The 18,609-nt window shown below is 37.7% G+C and overlaps 1 protein-coding gene across 1 annotated transcript in view; it reads right to left on the bottom strand.

The window, feature by feature from the left end:
- Window positions 1-17,096: 17,096 nt before the first annotated feature.
- Window positions 17,097-18,609, bottom strand: part of LOC148725394 (tyrosine-protein kinase receptor Tie-1-like) — an 8,279-nt gene continuing 6,766 nt past the window's right edge. The window contains exon 3 of the mRNA XM_088731920.1: window positions 17,097-18,019. Within this exon, the coding sequence (XP_088588046.1) occupies window positions 17,831-18,019 (189 nt within the window). The 3' untranslated portion in view covers window positions 17,097-17,830. The remainder of the gene's footprint in view (window positions 18,020-18,609) is intronic.

Genomic DNA, 18,609 nt, shown 5'->3' with positions numbered 1-18,609 from the left:
ATGTTGTCTGCACGCAGCATTATCTCTTTGAGCTAAATCTGCCCATAGTTGTATGGCCTCTTGAAGGAAATGCCAACTGGGAGACCATGGACCTTGAATCCACCTTTCAAATATGGAACTTTGCGAGGTTTACCACAAGCATCACCTAAAGATAATCATAACTTGGTGTACGTAGGTCATAAAATGTCTAAGAGTTCAGTTGTAGTTTTACAGTGCAACGTGTCTTGCTGTGGTCACCAACAAACATTTTTACAAGCTAGCCAATCAGGGTGTGTGAATTTGATTGACTGGCATGCCTCCATTTGGTTGTTCCGTGTTGAAACTTTTTATGGAGGCATATCTGTCAATAAAATTCGCGTACCTTGATCGGTGGCTAACTTACAAAAATGTTTGTTAGGTGGCCACGGAAAGGCGCATCGCACTGTAATTAATTCTGTTTCTTAACTAAACCAGAAAAATGCTATTTCTGAAATAACTTATATATGCATTAAACTAAAATTTACATTCCTTTGGTACATTCCATTTGTAACTCAAATCATTAGTTACATACAAAGCGTAGTTGTTCAATGATAACTTCTGCAGTTTTTTAAATGCTGTATTTCTTGTTGAAAAGGTCTTGCACATGAGCAATAGTAAATTGCTTATTATTTGCACCCATTAAACAGAAAGTAAACAAAAGAATTCATATGTAAACAAGATATGAATGGCAGCTACATGTAAGTTTCACATGAGGATTCTATTAAAGACCCATACACTTGTACGTGGTTCAACTTACATACATGTACCTCCATTTTGAAAAAGTTACAACACCTACAACAGTAATGTTTAAAACCTCTGGAGTACTTGAAAATAAATTATTCTGGGTATCAAAACGAGTCCCTGTCAAATAGGATTTTGTACTGTAGTTCCATGAGATGCAACCCCTCACTGAAATTCCTTGTATCAGACTCTAAGGTAGATGACAAAATTGTTATATAGGTGACTCAATAAAGATATTATCCTGTTTGCTAAGATCACAGCAGTGTCAGCATCTTGATCTTACTTATTAACATGATCTTTGACTCAGCTTTTGAAGACATGCTCCCTTCCTTGAAACAAAGTGCCAAATTCTGCAGTTCATTTGTCATAGTTCTTAGCTTCCATTAATGGGCACTTCACGAGATCCACCAACACCCACAAAAAGGATGTTTTATGCTCCAGTTTTCCCACAAAATGGCAGACCTTAATCAGTGAATGAAATATCTGCAGTGCTCTGTTTGTAAGGGTAACTCATATAGGGTAACAGCTTTATTAAAATCTTAATGCATTGCCTGCTAAGGCGAGGGCAATCAAACACTATAACATATACACAATGTACACCATAAAACAAGAGAGAGGCGGGACTGGGGAGGAAAAGGGTTGATCAAGGGCTGACTCAGAACCTATCATCTATTATATGGCCACAATCCACACAAAGGATATTGGTTGCACATGCCATCTTTGGTTTAAAATGCAAAACAGTACACTCGATTCCATTTTCTTAACCTCACTCAAAGTAAATAATTATAATTATGGTGAACTTGTCATATAAAATTTCACTGTTTGAAAGCAAATATTGTCTTTCTTACCTAAATATTCTCAAAATTTTATGCTTATCTCTTGATTAGTTGCAAGAATTGCTGTTCTAGCCCTAGATCCAAGGTTGTACACTTCACCACTGACATCCAGATATAATGTGAATGTCTGACAACCCAAATCTTCAAGAACCAGGATCTATACATGTATGCAATAAAATAAGCCAATTAAAACGGTTATATTATCTTCAGTCTTAATTATTAAGATATAGGTCTAGCCTAAAAAAATTTCTTCTAAATCCCCTAAGGAGATGCTCAATATGAATAATTCATAATTACTGTTAGTACTATAAATGTTTTTTGAAGGTAGGCAACTTAACTCTATCAGGGTGAACATACACAGCTGTACTAATAGTACCTCTTCCAGAAGTTTCTTTCTGTGTCTATCAATTAGTTTTCTTTTCTGCTCCTCCGTGAGTTCTGATACTTTGACATTTAATTCTTTATAAACTTTTGCAAAATCCACAAACTTTTTTTTCTCCATGTCACTTCTTTCTCTCCACTTTTCAGAAGCTTTCTTATTCTTCTGTTGGTAGGTAAGACCTTTACATTCATCTGCAACTCAGTAAAAGAACATATATGTTTCATGAAAAATATATAACCATGTGCACTAATCACATGCAGTGATGTCAGTCAAGACCACCTTACAGCCACATAACGTTTAATGATTACTACATTAAAGATCATTCATTTCCCAACAATGCTATCAACACATTGATGATTCAAAATAATTATATTGTGTTGTAATCTGCAACAAAGCCTACGTTTGTCCACTTGAAAAATGTCAAGGCATGATTCCTTTCCAAAACTTACATGTAAGCTAGAGCAGTTGTGAAATAATGTCTAAGTGAGAAAAAAATTATTTTTATAGGCTACAATAACACAAATCAAAACCCTTGTTCCTAATATTAATAGCTATGATGTCAAACAGTAACAAGACTTAATCATGACATTAACCATTTTACAACATAACTGTCAATTCCCGTCTGTTAACAATATCGTCTATATCCCTGCTTGAAAAAGTATTTGAACCCAGGGCCATTCCTACAGCTGTATTTAATGCTAATTCCTACTTATAACTTACATTAAGCCACAACTGACTGCACCTATACAATGTAGTAAGTATGGATAAAACAGGAGTGAAATGAAAAATAATGACAATATCAGCACTGTAAGAAAATGACTGAGTATGTGTAAATCAAATATATTTTCCTTCTAATACAAGTACCTGTTTTAAAGAATTCAGCATAAAATAAATTGTAAGAATTTGGTCCTTTGACACCTTTGATTCTTTTTAAAGTGACATCTGCAGAAGAAGATGATACCTGTGGCCTTTTTCTTTTCTGATTCCCGATCCACTTCTGCAAAAATCATTCAGTGTAATTGTTATATTACTCATTATGCTAAAATTAGTAATAATTATCCACTGATGACAACTGAATAAACACGCATACACTATTTTTAATTGTATTAATTTTGATCAAAGACCATAAAAGTGTTATCATGAGGAAAAATAGGAGAGGAGAAAGAGGAGGTTTGCATCAGAACTATCGAGAAACACTGCAATAATGCCTTGCCATTAGTTACAGTATTCATACATGCTTGAAAATAGTATTTAATATCCTTTAGACAACTGACAGAGGGAGAAGGGTTGGCGTAGTGGTAAGAGCGCTTGCCTTCCACCAATGTGTTCCGGGTATGATTCCCGGACCCGGCGTCATAAGTGGATTGAGTTAGTTGGTTCTCTACTCTGCTCCGAGAGGTTTTTCTCCGGGTACTCCGGTTTTCCCCTCTCCTCAAAAACCATAATCATTTGAATTTACCTCATTTACAGTTTATTTGGATTTATACACAACCCCACAGGCTGTTCAGCTGTAAACACTATCGTGTCTAAATAAAGGTGTCAGGGGTTTCAATAACATTACTTATAAGCGGCCACTGAAGGTTTCATATGCGACTGTGACCACTAAAATCACTTTTTATTTTCACTAATGAAATCCAAACAGATGGCGGTAACAGGTCCCACAGGTGGCGGTAGACCACCAGTAACCGCCTTTTAATGAAACTCCTGTGTCATTATTATTATTATTATTATTATTAGACCTACAACAGACACCCTCTACCTCATCCTAATCTAGGATTAACCGAACCTTGCTTTGACAAAATGAGCTTGTGGGTTTGAATAATAAAAATACTAATAATAATAATAATAATAATAATAATAATAATAATAATACAACCATCTTAAATTTGTACAGTTGTAGTTAAACAAACAAAACAATACAAACAAAAAACTTTATTCATTAATTACAAATTATAATTTTTATGTTGGCTTCCACCCGCATATAGAAGAGCCTAATCGAGGCAGGGGAAGAGACACACAAGTTTATTGCAAAAGAGGAAAAATATTTTACAAACAATACCAGCTGTCGCCAAATTGAATTATGGTATCAGTTAAAAATATTACTATGATACAAGAATGGCGACGTGAATAACACAGAAAATAAAAGTCAAATCGTGTTTCCGAGTTGTCTAAATTTTAATTAATTGGTGCATAATTTCGGTGACGGTCAATGTAGTCATCAGATTTCAATAAAACTTCCGAGTTACTTTATTGGATGTTGTCTTTGCATATGATCTTCTTATGTTTATAATGTTTTCAAATAAAAACCTTAAATTTCGGAAATCCATGGATTACCTTGAAATATAAATACACATGTATGATGAACGTGAATGATCTTGAGCTTGAGTAATTAAAGCAGAGCTAACTGTCTGACAGTCTAGAAACTGTACCTGATCACGATCTAAATAACATCCCATTAACTTTAAGCGTTAGGCTATTATTTACATATAAATGCATCTACGATCTATATGACTCGCTAGTTTTGTTTGATTTCTGGAATTATTGAGATAAAATGAGGCACAACCTGGTATAAAGCTACAGCTGAGGTTAACAAAATGATTTAAGGTGGCTCGTACCGGTTTTCATCTATTTGATGGTTTGTAACTTTGAAAGAATACAACAGAAAGACTGACCAAGGCCAGTTGAACACTTTTACGGGGTTGAATTACATAATCATTGGTTATCCAAAAATAAGTGTCATTTCGTCACTAGCAGTTTCCATGGCAACGCTTTTATAAGCTTATTCAGACGCATTTTTTAGCTTGTGGCTTAAATAATTCGAAAACTAACCCGGTGACCCCCTGATTTTCTTCAGTGATTGCTTTTGGCACTTGAAGAGGAAAATGCACAAAGATTTTTAAAAAATTCTACGGAGCGGAATTTCAGAAAATCTACAAAAAGGACAATTTTCACACATCACAAATTTCCTTCCGTAGAATTTTCTAGTTTTTTTTTCTGATGATTCCTTTCGACATTATTATCATATTGGAACAATAAAAAGAAGGGGTCACCGGACTTGTTTTCATGCAATAGCTTTCGTGAGTTTAGCAATTTCCACGCGCGTTTTAAAAATCTGGATTCTATAAGATCGACATTTGCTCATGATCTGTTTTAGCTACCGCTGACAATTGCGTGTGCTCGCGCGAGCACCTACGATCTGATGTTTACAGACGTTTACTGCTAAGAAAATCATTAAACAGCCGTCAAAGACAGCCTCCCGAGCTCATCTTAAAAATCCTACACATGACTTCTGGCTATATAATATTATTTTCCTTTAAGTTTCAAAGTCTTCTTCCACTTCAGGTAGATTATCCTTCACTTGAGTTCTTCTTTTTTCACCGTCGCAGGATTTCATATCGGTTGAAAATTTCTTTCTTATCTTAGTTTCTATCTCCTGCATTCATAGTGGCCGCTCAACACACCAAATACAAGCTCTTAGGTAAACTTCTCACAAAAGAAGAAAAAACTCCACACGCCGCCATCTTTGTTTTGAATTTTCATCTTTTGATCTCGCGCATCTTTCGCACGTTTCTCTCGCGCGCGTCACGCAAGAGTGACCTGTTCCCCGCGCAAGGAAAGTGGCACTTACCTCGACTTGTGCCTTCGTCGAACCAGTGTCCGTTGGCGCTTTTAAAACCATCTCCTTGTATATGGCTCCCGTTCCAACCATCCCTCCTTCGAAAAACCGCTCTAAAACACCTCTCTGTACATCTGAGATACGAGTACGTTTCGCCATCGTATTTCCTCACGAAGAACAACCACTATCTCGCTGAAGGCTTACCAGACGGCACGTTGTGGATTTGTTACTCGCAGGCGAACGTGGATTATTCCATAAAGCGATTTCATTGGCTGCTCCAGACAATGCTTCAAATAAGCGGCATCAGACGGCTCAGACGGCCCAGACGATCATTTCACTCGACTACTTCCTACATCCTCAATTGAGAAATAGTGGGTGTTAGCCTGTGAGAAAATGTGAAACAGGTGCACCCCAGATTTTTCTGTCCAACATAGCTTAACTAGACTTTATATAACTACTTTCTATTGCGCAATGCAATAATATAACTTTTAGTTAAAAAAAAAAAAAAAAACATTCCTTAAAGCGAGATAGAATAGATATATGAAGTTCATATATTTTGAACTGCGGTATTAGATACGTATGAGGCACGATCCTCACAGTAGATAGCGCTATTTATGCAATAGCGAAAATCAGACCTGAAAAAAATCAGGCCTGTACGGGACTCGAACCACTGACCTCTGCGATACTAGTGCAGCGCTCTACCAATTGAGCTAACAAGCCAACTGGGAGCAGGCCGTTAAGTTGATTCGTAATAAACCCGTGCATTAGTATCGCAGAGGTCAGTGGTTCGAGTCCCGTACGGGCCTGATTTTTTTCAGGTCTGATTTTCGCTATTGCATAAATAGCGCAATCTACTGCGAGGATCGTGCCTCATACGTATCTAATACCGCAGTTCAAAATATATGAACTTCATATATCTATTCTATCTCATTTATCACTTTCACGGGTTTATTACGAATCAACTTAACGGCCTGCTCCCAGTTGGCTTGTTAGCTCAATTGGTAGAGCGGTGCACCATTATCGCAGAGGTCAGTGGTTCGAGTCCCGTACATGCCTGATTTTTTTTAGGTCTGATTTTCGCTATTGCATAAATAGCGCTATCTACTGCGAGGATGGTGCCTCATACGTATTCCTTAAAGCGCGTGATATCTCGTTTCTCATGTAAATGATCTAAAAATCATCCTGTTTAGGTCAGTGGAATTTTCGACAGACAGGTTTTTCTTTTTTCTTTTAAAGGCAAAAGAGGCATGAAACGTATCGGCATTGTTTTATGTTTGATGTTGCTGCTTTAAAATTTATGAAGTAGTCGAGTGAATTTTAGAACTTTCATATTCATCAGCGTTAAAAGGATATAATTCTACAGGACTTCATTTGAGCACAATGCATGAGAGATAAACTGTTAGATTTGAACCGATGGGTGTGATGTCCTATCTAATGCAAGAACTTGCTCACCTTGGGTCTGTTTCTCGAAAGCCTCGCTAATCGAACCGAAGTCAAGGGATGTTAATTTTTTATTTCTAAAACAAGTTCAATCCTTTTCGTTTCTTGATATCTTTATTGTTTGAAATTCAAACAGTCACTAATATCGATCTTGAATAAAGTACGGCAAACAAAAATAATCTTTTCGGGTCCGTTGAGTTACCGGGTCCATCGAGAAACAGGCGCGAGGTCTGTTAATCCTTACAATTATTTCCGCATAGTTTTTCTCAATTCCGTGTTTTCTTTTCGCCACTTCACTTACTCGGTTTCTGGCGTAGATTTTCACGGTGTAGTTTATTAATGGAGATAGATTTCCAACATTAACGTGGGTAAAAATTAAAGTCATCCTTTCTTGGTATGAAGATAACGTCACTCTCGCAAGATTTATCTCCGCATTTCTTGTTGTTTTCACCTTCACACGGCTTACGGCAGTCGACGTGATATAATACGTGGGTCTGATCACCGGCTACTGCGGGAGGCTGCCATTTTAACTCCAATGCGCTTTTGTTCACAAAAATAACTTGGAAAATTCTTGGGGCTGGTGGTATGACTAAACACACACATACTAATTAGAACATGTTATGAAATGTCTTTTTTCCTGCCTCGGTAATGAAGTGTATACGACCTCGCATTGAGATAAGCCATAACCTAGTCCTCCTTAAGACATGTATTAAAACTTTTTCATGTAAGTCTGTCTGAGCAATTCTTAAGGATATATTTATGATATATGGTTATGATACGGAGTTGTGTTGTTCAAAATTTTGCGTTGTTCGAAATTTGTTCAAGATAAATATGTTGGGGCAAATATCTTACAAACATGTAAAAAAGTTGATCCCAAGTGAAGAAGAACTTCGAGATCTCCTTGACTATAGCGAGGCACTCACAGTCTTAAGTTCAAGATAGCAAGATACCTCGAATTAACCGTTTAAGTTCAACAGAACAGGTACCATTCAAACCAAGTAAATTTTTCGTGCATTACACTCTTGAACGGAAAAATCTGCGAAATTCACGGTCAAAAAATCTCTTTATCCGTATCTGAGCATTTAAAGCCATTCTGGTTGTTGTATTTATCTTTTGCACAATCTGAAAGTTCAATAAAATACACCCATTTTTTTCTTCCATCTTAAAGAAACACGGAAGTGTTGAGTTGAACTCGACAGTTTAACTATTTCACTATGGGTTATCTGAGAAAGTGGAGGAAGCCAATATCATCACGGCAGTTAAATTTTCCTTCAGAGATACAAGTCATTCTTGGCAATACATTAGGCTTTTTGATGTTCGAGCACAAAAAATACGACATAGTCTATGGTCAAAGTCGACTATACTACCGCGTGATAGTTTATTCGGGCTTCGACTTCATCAACTATTTTACATTATAGTTCACCACTAAATTTTCTTCGATTCTTATTGGTTTAAATTGATCACGTAACGCGATAGTGTTCATCCGTGGAGAGACAGTATCAGCCCTTATAGCTCACCACTACATTTTCTCCGGTTCTTATTGGTTTAAATCGATCACGTGACGCGATAGTGTTTATCCGTTGAGAGACACTATCAGCCCATAGTGCCCGCCCGCGGAAAATACCCGGATGGATATTGCCCGTCCGCAGAAAATACCTAGATTGATAGTACTCATCCGTCAAAAATTTTGAATAGTTTGACGGCCGCGAAGTTAGGGAGATCGAAAAAACTGACTTTTCAATCCTGGTTGCGAGTTATTGACATTTGTGACAGGCTGTACGCATGAACAAATATTTGATTGATCTGCATTTTGGTGGGTTTTTACTGTTCTTCAACTGGCGCGCGGAAGAAAATTTAGTGGTGAACAATACAGATAATATAGTGTTTATGTCTCGGACCTATCGGTCTGATAGTTGCCCCTTGCAAATTTGATGTTCTTAAAACTAGCGTATTTGCCCTCGAAGATTCGCTTCTCGGGCAAATATTTGTTTAAAGGACATCAAATTTCCGCGAGGCAACCATCAGCCAATAGTTCCTCGACGGAAACACTCTATTGTTTAAATGGTGCCCATCCGCGGAAAATGCCCGGATGGATAGTGCCCGTCCGCGGAAAATACCCGGATGGATAGTACTCATCCGTGAAAATTTTGAATGGTTTTACGGCCGCAAAGTTACGCAGATCTCGAAAAACAGTAACCTTTCAATTCTGACAGTTATAACTTATTATTTAGCCAATGTACGGTTGCGAGTGATTGACATTTGTGACAGGCTGTAAGCATGAATAAATATTTAAATGATCTGGCGCGCGGAAGAAAATTTAGTGGTGAACGATAAAGACAATAGAGTGTTTATGTCTCGGAACTATCGGTCTGATAGTTGCCCCTTGGAAATTTGATGTTCTTAAAACTAGCATATTTGCCCTCGAAGCTTCGCTTCTCGGGCAAGTATTTGTTTTAAGAACATCAAATTTCCGCAGGGTAACTATCAGCCGATAGTTCCTCGACAGAAACACTATTACGTATATGAGCACGATCCTTCGCAGTAAAGCACTATTTGAGCAATAGTGAAAATCAGACCTGAAAAAAATTTCAGGCCTGTACGGGATTCGAACCACTGACCTCTGCGATACTAGTGCAGCGCTCTACCAATTGAGCTAACAAGCCAACTGGGAGCAGGCCATCAAATTAATTCGATATAAACCCGTAGATGATAAATCAAACAACAACAAACATATGAAACATATGTGTGAACTGCGGTTATGAGACGTATATGAGCACGTATATGAGCGTATTATATCGAATTAATTTGATGGCCTGCTCCCAGTTGGCTTGTTAGCTCAATTGGTAGAGCGCTGCACTAGTATCGCAGAGGTCAGTGGTTCGAATCCCGTACAGGCCTGAAATTTTTTTCAGGTCTGATTTTCACTATTGCTCAAATAGTGCTTTACTGCGAAGGATCGTGCTCATATACGTCTCATAACCGCAGTTCACACATATGTTTCATATGTTTGTTGTTGTTAGAAACACTATTGTTTAAATAGAAATGTCTAGCCCATATTCTAGTCGTTTAAGTAATGACGATAATGTTTACTTTCTTTCCCTTTTTAGCATATCAAGCCATACTGCAAGCTAATTGGGAGCAGTTATCAACTCTAAAATAACCTGATATAAAGACAAAATTATTAATCAAAGCCTTTACTCTCAAACCACTTCACGCACAAAATCAATGAGTCTAAAAAAAATGTCGATAGGGCCTAACTTCGAAACTGATAATTTGACCTGCGAAGAAAGAAACATTTGGGATTCCGTTATAAGGCTGAACTTAATCTATGTATCTTGCATATGCATATGCCAACTGTAATTGCGTTGCAATTTAAATGACTTTGTTGTTTTTGCACTTAATATCGAGAGGTTGCGAGCCATGATATTACCTTTGCATTCTCCTTTACTATAGCCAGAACCATGTGCATTCCTTTAACGTCGACAATAAAAGTTTTTGCTTCTCTAACAGTGAAATCAAGGTTTGGCGTAGTTATTTCGGCAATTTTTTCATAACTGGCATTTTTTCTAAGAGGGTCAGGTGCCGCTGGATTCTCAGACTGATGCAGGTAAAAGTCGAAATATTCTCTACAGTTGTTATCTCCGCCAAGCTTTGTACATTTACTTATACTGTATTTAATAGTAATATCAACCCTTTTTACTGTACTTGGGACTGTGATAGGATTACTTCTAAGCCAGGTGTTTGGTTGTTGGCCGGTGACATCACAGATTGAGTACCTTGGGTTCCCATCATGACTATCTTGTGATTTGTGCCACTGTTTAAAATCAGTAAAATAGCATTTCAATCCATTGGACTTTCAGGATATTTCCGCCGAGCAATGAACAGTTCTTTGAAGTTTCAGTAGCAATATCAACCTGTTTCAAGTGTGCTTGGGACGGAGACAGAACCTTTTGATCACTTCTAAGCTAGACGTTGTCTACAGCCAGGAAAACTTTTAGTTGTCCATGGTGCACCTTTCTTTTCTATGCAGTCGCGTCCCATTTAGGTTTGATAAGGCATGTTGTTATTCCACTACTACGTCATTTTGCCATATTAAGGCAATGGAACGCGCAAAATATGCCACAGTAGTAAACTATAGATCAAGGTAAAAATACCAACAGAAACAATCTGCACGATCTTTGATTTCTTTTCCGTTTTTTAGACATGATTTTTCAGCAACGAAGTTCGAAGTTCACATAAATTGGGCGCTTTCCATTCAACCAAAAGTTCCGGTTTTAATTACCGAAATGTTCGTATGTCGAATGGAACGGTATTTTCCACCTAACTGACACTATCTCGTTCCATTCCCACTCGGGCACATTTCCCACCAAGATTTAAAATGGTGGATTAGGGTCACTATTCTTGGGTTTTGAGTTACAAGATGACTTCCATTTACTCGGCGATATTTGGAAGACTGTGATGAAGTGATTGTTTTAGGTGCTGCATGCTGCTTCATGCGGAGAAATTTAACTCGCATTCAAGATTATCTTGAGCAAACTCTGCCTAGATATTTACGCGACGAGTTCAAGTATTATTTCCGCAGGACGAGAGAAACTTGCAAACTTCTCTCGCGAGAAATAATGCAAACTGGACAAATACCAACGAGAAATTCGTCTGAACGACCAGTCATTGCTCCACAAAAGCAAATCCTAGCGTTTCTGTGGAGGATAGCCAATCAAGAACCGGTTCGGGCTGTAGCAGATCGTTTCGACCTCACATCCAGCAGTGTTGACAGGGTTTTCCGAAGAGTCGTGCAGGCAACTATTAACTTTTGTGGGTAATACATCAAATGGCCAGCTGGTACGGTCATGGTAAGCAAATAAGAGCACCTGTTTCATTATTTAATTTGAAATCAGGGTCAAAATAACATGACTGATGTATTATTTTGAAAGCAAAATTTTACAGGAAGTCGGATGCAAGATACAAAGTAATCTTTTGAGGAAGAAGGGTGATTCCCTGGTGTCACTGGTGTAGTCGATGGCACTCATATTCTGAGCTGTAGCGAACAGCTGCACATAAATTTCCTGGTGATACTCATTTACTGAGGGATGGAGGGTATCCATTGTTAAGGTAATCATGAATCAAATTTCTGGTCTCAAGCTGAACTGTTGTACTAGGATCCTAGTAAAACACTTGCAAACTGAAATACAAGAAACCCTAATTTTCAGCTAATACCCTAGTTACTTTCTTCAACTGATTCGGAGAGTGTAGCTTTTTTGATATGACAGTTCTAGAAGAAATGGACTGCTTTATGCATTTGTTGTTCTGATTGTGATCCGCATGTATCTACAACATGCATAATTCATGGACTTGAGATTACATAGAGCTAACATGTTTGATATTATCCTCCTTTAGGTGGCTCATAAGACCGTACAGAGACAATGGCCATTTAACTGTCCATCAAAGAAGGTACGTTTAACAGAGTCCTTTCTTCGCTTCGTCAGAAAGTATGTATCTCTTCTCAGATATCAAAGGGCGATGGAGAAGGCTTCTATTTCTGGATCATCTTGATCTTGAACTGGAAGTTAACAATATAATTGCTGCATGTGTTTTGCACAATTTCTGTTTACTTAATAATGATTTTGATGTTGGTTACTTCCTTGATGTGGATGACGAGGATCATGATACTGAGCAGCAATACCCAGATGCTAGAGCTGAACAGAAAAGAGCCCATCTAATGAATATTTTCTATGGTTTGGCCGCCTAAATGCATATATTTGCCAAGTTCAAATGTAGATGACAATGAAGAAATTTTCTCATCAACACAACTTTAATATCAGATACAATGAAATATATGAAGTTCTTATATTTTGAACTGCGGTATTAGATACGTATGATGCACGATCCTCGCAGTAGATAGCGCTATTTAAGCAATAGCGAAAATCAGACCTGGAAAAAATCAGACCTGTACGGGACTCGAACCACTGACCTCTGCGATACTAGTGCAGCGCTCTACCAATTGAGCTAACAAGCCAACTGGGAGCAGGCCGTTAAGTTGATTCGTAATAAACCCGTGAAAGTGATAAATCAGATACAATGAAATATATGAAGTTCATATATTTTGAACTGCGGTATTAGATACGTATGATGCACGATCCTCGCAGTAGATAGCGCTATTTAAGCAATAGCGAAAATCAGACCTGAAAAAAATCAGGCCTGTACGGGACTCGAACCACTGACCGTTTTTCACAATACGGACAGTACAGCCAGCAAACAACATATGCGTGTATCTATGTAATATGTATTTTTCAAGCATTCCATTTTCTTTAGAATTTCACATCTGATACAATTTAACAAATGGTAAACACCACAGCGTACACTATTGAGTTATGGATGCACGCGGGAGGTTGCTAACCACGAGAGAAGCGTAAGAGTCGCGCGAGGCGATAGCCGAGAGCAACTCTAGCTTCTTGAGTGCTTAGCATACCCCCCAAGTGCATCCATAACTCAATAGTGTACGCTGTGGTGTTTACCATTTGTTTTATAACATAACATTGATACATTGTAAATAAAGAGTTCCCTTTTATTTAACAAATCTTACGTGACCAGAAATAACAAGCGCGCGCGGAAAGATAGTCTTTGCATTTGCCCACGTCAACAGCGTACACCAATGGGCAAATGGGACCGTGGGCAAATGGGCAAATGGGCAAATTGACCAATCAGAGAGCGCGCTTTAATTTGGTTATGTTTTAAAGCAAAATGGAAATGGATTGTTAGGATTGCAATCTTAACTATAGAATCATTGTACGGAAGGAACATACCCCAAGAGATCCACCAGCTTCCGGCCTTGATATTGTCCACTCGCTCTACTTCTTCCTTTCTGTCAGCCTCTTATATAAATACCCTATGAAGAAAACAGGTCGGTATCTGAGCAATACATCTATGTAACAAAGCGCTTGATTTTAGTGTGTATGCATTAGCCTCGTGGTAAAAGTGGAACCATTTGACCTTCGAAATCTGTGATTTCGGTCAATGATTCGTATCCATATTTTCGATTTTTATGATTCATCTCGTAATTCATAATTCATGCGAAAATTCGGTATTCCTTCTGATTCAAACGGTATAATTCTTGATTCCACTTTTCCACCCTGAAGCAGCCATAATGACGTAAGGATAATATTTGAGAAAACAGACGTACGACTCTGCGACGTTTTGATAAAACCTGTTGGTAAGGTAACATTGCGCCTCACGCCTTTAGAAAGTTTGTATCGAAGCATGCTCATTTTATTTTTGCTCTGACGAAGGGCTCGCACTCGAAAGGTCAGTTCTTAAACCTTTACGGTGGCCAATTTACATTATCTACTAAGTTGATAAAACCAAATTACCTTATTCTCATACCGAAGATGTAGTCTCTTTCCGAAGATCACAAACCTTGATATCTGTGATGAGTATAACTTTGGAAAGGAGAAAGGAATTCTGAAATCTGTCTTTCGATTGCATTCAAGAACCATAGTTAGTGAAAAAATTCATATCGACATCTTTTTCGTTCTCTTTTTAAACCAAAACTCTCTTAGTGCAATAATTTTGATTACCGAAACACACCAGGGAATTTCAAATGCATAGGAATATTGAAACTTAGATATTTCCCTATAAAATTTATTATCCTAATACATCTCTTGGGTTCCGATCTTTTCTCGACGCTATGATGAAAGGACAGGTTTGCATCATGCTGGAGCGCATTTGAAAGTTCCGGGTTGGTTACCAGTTTTTACTGAACTTCTGACTAAACAATTTCCTATGGTTTTGTCGTGTGTCAATGAAATTAGTAGAGGTTGTAAAAAGATAGTACCAGTCTCTGGATCATATTGAAGTAATTCACAGTTTTTAAAAATGATCTATTTAGTTGTGTAATTGCGAGGGTAAAATGTAAGAATGGATTGAGTGTAATAGGTGTTTTCCTTTTGTGACTCTTGTAGTGCTGACCGTCAATCAATTTTTGGGGCGCGGTGGTGGTGGTGTTTTGTCGGAAAAATGAGAGTCGTCACTACATGAACGACGGGGTCTATGAAACTGAGAAAAAGGAATGGAATTTTTGACACGTGCTGGATGCGAAGATGAATTCAACGAGTAACTTTGTCTGTGGGTTTGTAGTGCACTCCAGTGCATCAAACCATCGCCTTCAATTAAATATTTGATATCTGAAAAAAGCCAAAGAAGTGTCCGAAATTTCCTGGTATATTTTAGAGCCGAGTGAGAGGAATTGGTAGCGGTTATAAATTGAGTAAGCTCCTGCCTGTTAGAAGAGGTAGCGCCGATGCAGTCTTTAATGTGGCGACCGTAGAGTTCAGGTTTAGGGCCGCTTTATCGACTGAAACACTGGTGTTCGATAAAACATTTATCCGATTTTGGTATCCATAGTGGTCGGTACTAACCGATAATTCTAATGTAACAAGGAAGTTGGCTCGTAATTGGAAGTGTTCGATCTTTTGAGTGGTTAAACTGCACCCAAGTAGAGGTAATTGTCATATATTCAGAGACATTTCTACCCTGGACCAAATGGAATAAATTGAAGGAAGCAAATTCAAAGAATCTGCGCATAGCTTTGGTTAATCATGAAACAACTATCTCTCCGTTCCAAATTGTATCAGTGACCCGCCAATTATTAATACGTACCTGTACAGTAGTTGCGATTTACAATTCGACTACCATCCAGTTGCTCGTTTAAAGATTGTATTCAATAAGCTAACCGAGCCAGACAGAAATAGCTGACAGTACTAGACTCCTTCGCGTTATGCTCGGTAAATGAAGACTTACGCCAGTGTTAGCGTCGGTCTGCACTCATACATAAACATTACGGGCACGTAGTGAAACAATCCTTTAATGGTATAGCGAATACTAACAATACATTGAGAGCTTTATGACAGTCGAACCAAAATCTATTTCGATAGATTCCTCAGGAAAAAGGAATACATTGAGCGAAAAGGTTTAGCGCGATGTGCAAGAATCCTTAACCTGTTAGGACCTAAAAATTACCCAAAGTGACGTGCTTAGGGTATTATGCAGTCTAAGGGCTTTGGAAGGCATTTAAACTCCCGTTATGTCTCTTCCAACCTCGTAACAGATCGAGAATTTTCAAGACCAAAATATGGTCAGTTTGATTTGAACATTCACAGCCGTTGTTTTAGAAGTTAACGCAGGAGCTGAGTCAGCACTGTATCTAATTAAAACGCTAGGACTAAGCATAGTCAGTTAAGCATGTTGCAACTACAGTGAGATCTTCTTGGAGACTTCCGCTGCAGTTTTCAAAAACTGCAATATTTTGATTGAAATTTATTGATAATGACGGACACCTTGATATTGCATAGCTAGAGGGCTGGTTTGTTTGATCAACCACACACGTACATTTACACCAGACATCATTGCCGTTACTAGTAAGTAAGTCAGTAAGTAAGTAAGTAAGTAAACACTTTATTTATAGCCGGGTCGCGCTAAATAGCTAAAAGCTAATGAACTTGTGGTCCTCAATTAAAAATAAGAGAAAATATTAAGCTAAATAGTAAAATGACTTAAACTACACTGTTCATAAAAAAAATTACATTAAAAGACTCTTCTTAAATGCAGGAAGAGAATCTTTACGTCTTAATTCTAAAGACAACTTATTCCACAGTCTGCAAGCTCTGACTAAGAAAGACTTTCCACCTTCTGTTTCGCGTGTGTACTTAGGAAAAACTAAAGTAAATTTAGCATACCTAGTATTTCTAGAGTGGAATTGATTATTAACAGTAAAATTTTGAATTAAGTAATTAGGTAAGGTACTTTCAATAAGTAAACAATAGAACAACAGCTTATCTTATTAACGTCATAAAACGGAACAATTTTAACTTATTGAATAAACGTACAGATGGCGAATCTCTATCGGCAGACAGAATAACGTTCACCTTAGCCGCCCTTTTTTGCAGCTTCAATACTCTGTTCAAAGACTCTTAACACAACATGACCAGCTGTAGATAACACTAGCGTAGGTAATTATAGGATGAATTATTAAGTTTTAATACAATTATCTTTGCCTAGGAGGCAGATGAACTCTGATTTTTCTGAGAAGCGCTATACGCTACGAAAGCTTGTGACAAATTTTATCAACATGTTGACTAAACGATACGTGACTATCAATGTCCAAACCCAACAGAGTAGCATTAGAAACATTTTTCACTAGTCCATGGTCACTAAACTTCACTGATGGTTGAAAATCTAACTTGGATTCAAGTTTTTTGCCAGTCACGATCAGTACATTTGTCTTCTCTACATTAATGGGAAGTTTATTTGTCATAGCCCAGTTACTCCTTCGGTAAAGCTCTTTACTGGAATACAGGACTTACGAGAAAATGAAATCCAGCGTTTTCGGCCACCATCTAATTTTTATCCCCGCCATAGAAAAGCACATCAGAATTTATAACTCTAACTGCACTATAACACTCTAAAGGGTAACCGGAGCTTCTGGGTATGTGCTTTAAATTCGTATTTATTCACGGTGTAAAAACCTATAATGCTTACGCGAGACGTAGAATAAAGAAAACAAAGAAGCCAAAACAATGCAGCTTCGGAAAAATCATAACTATGGAACGAAGATAATTACGTGGGGCTCTTACGCTTAAATAAATCAAAATACGATTATATGTGTTGCCCATTTGAATGTTTATGCAACTTGCTATTACAAGAAGCATGTAACCAAGCAGATTTCTGGAAGGAACCTCAAATTAAAAAATAACATTCTTCATGAAATCTCGAGAAAAACTGTTTAAAGTTCATAATACAGTATCTTTAACAATATCTTGTCTTATCCGATTTACAATAGAGAAGATGAAAGATTAACATAATTGAAACTATGTTAAATGCACCGGACTTCCCCGCTCCAGTCTTTATTATAGAAATTGGACATCTTTTATCACTGTCTGTCACATCAAAGTTGATATAATCATGGTCTTCGTAGACTACCAAGTTCACATATGTCTAGAGAACAGATCACATAGATAAGACATGGTTGGGCACTAGGATTATCGTTATTCGTGCTTCTCGTGTGTTTCTTAGGCTAGTTTTCGGGTATTTGTATCTTTTTTTTTAAATCAATGTTATATAATGTGCTTCTTTTGTTTCGTATGGTAGGCTGTATTTCCTATTCTGTATGTCTTCGCTTTTTAAGGGTTTTTATTCGTCTGTCGAAGGCTAGTGTGGTAACAGCATGTTTCAGCCGCCATTGTCTTTTACTGCTTCACTTTGCTTTGAATTGCTTCGTTGTACTTTGTTTTGTTTCGATTCGTTTGGTTTCGGAAATGCGATGAATTAAATTAGGCGCTTAAATTTGCCGAACAAGTTTACGAAATTTACGTTTCGTGCTAAGTCTGTAGACCAAGTTTAGTTTATATTCTTATAGTTCTATTTTGAAAATTTACCTAGGGAGGCCTCATCGTCTACCGTCTAACGGCTACAATCTTTATTTTCATTTACGCTTTCCTCGTTACTCATCACATTTGGCAGAGGATATTAATGAACACGAAAGTGCGAGGATACAGGGTTGAATGTTTGGAGAACGATACCTAGAT

The sequence above is a fragment of the Stylophora pistillata genome, chromosome 8 (genome assembly GCF_964205215.1).
Source record: "Stylophora pistillata chromosome 8, jaStyPist1.2, whole genome shotgun sequence".
NCBI lineage: Eukaryota > Metazoa > Cnidaria > Anthozoa > Scleractinia > Pocilloporidae > Stylophora > Stylophora pistillata.
This window is presented reverse-complemented; position numbering and strand designations above follow the sequence as displayed.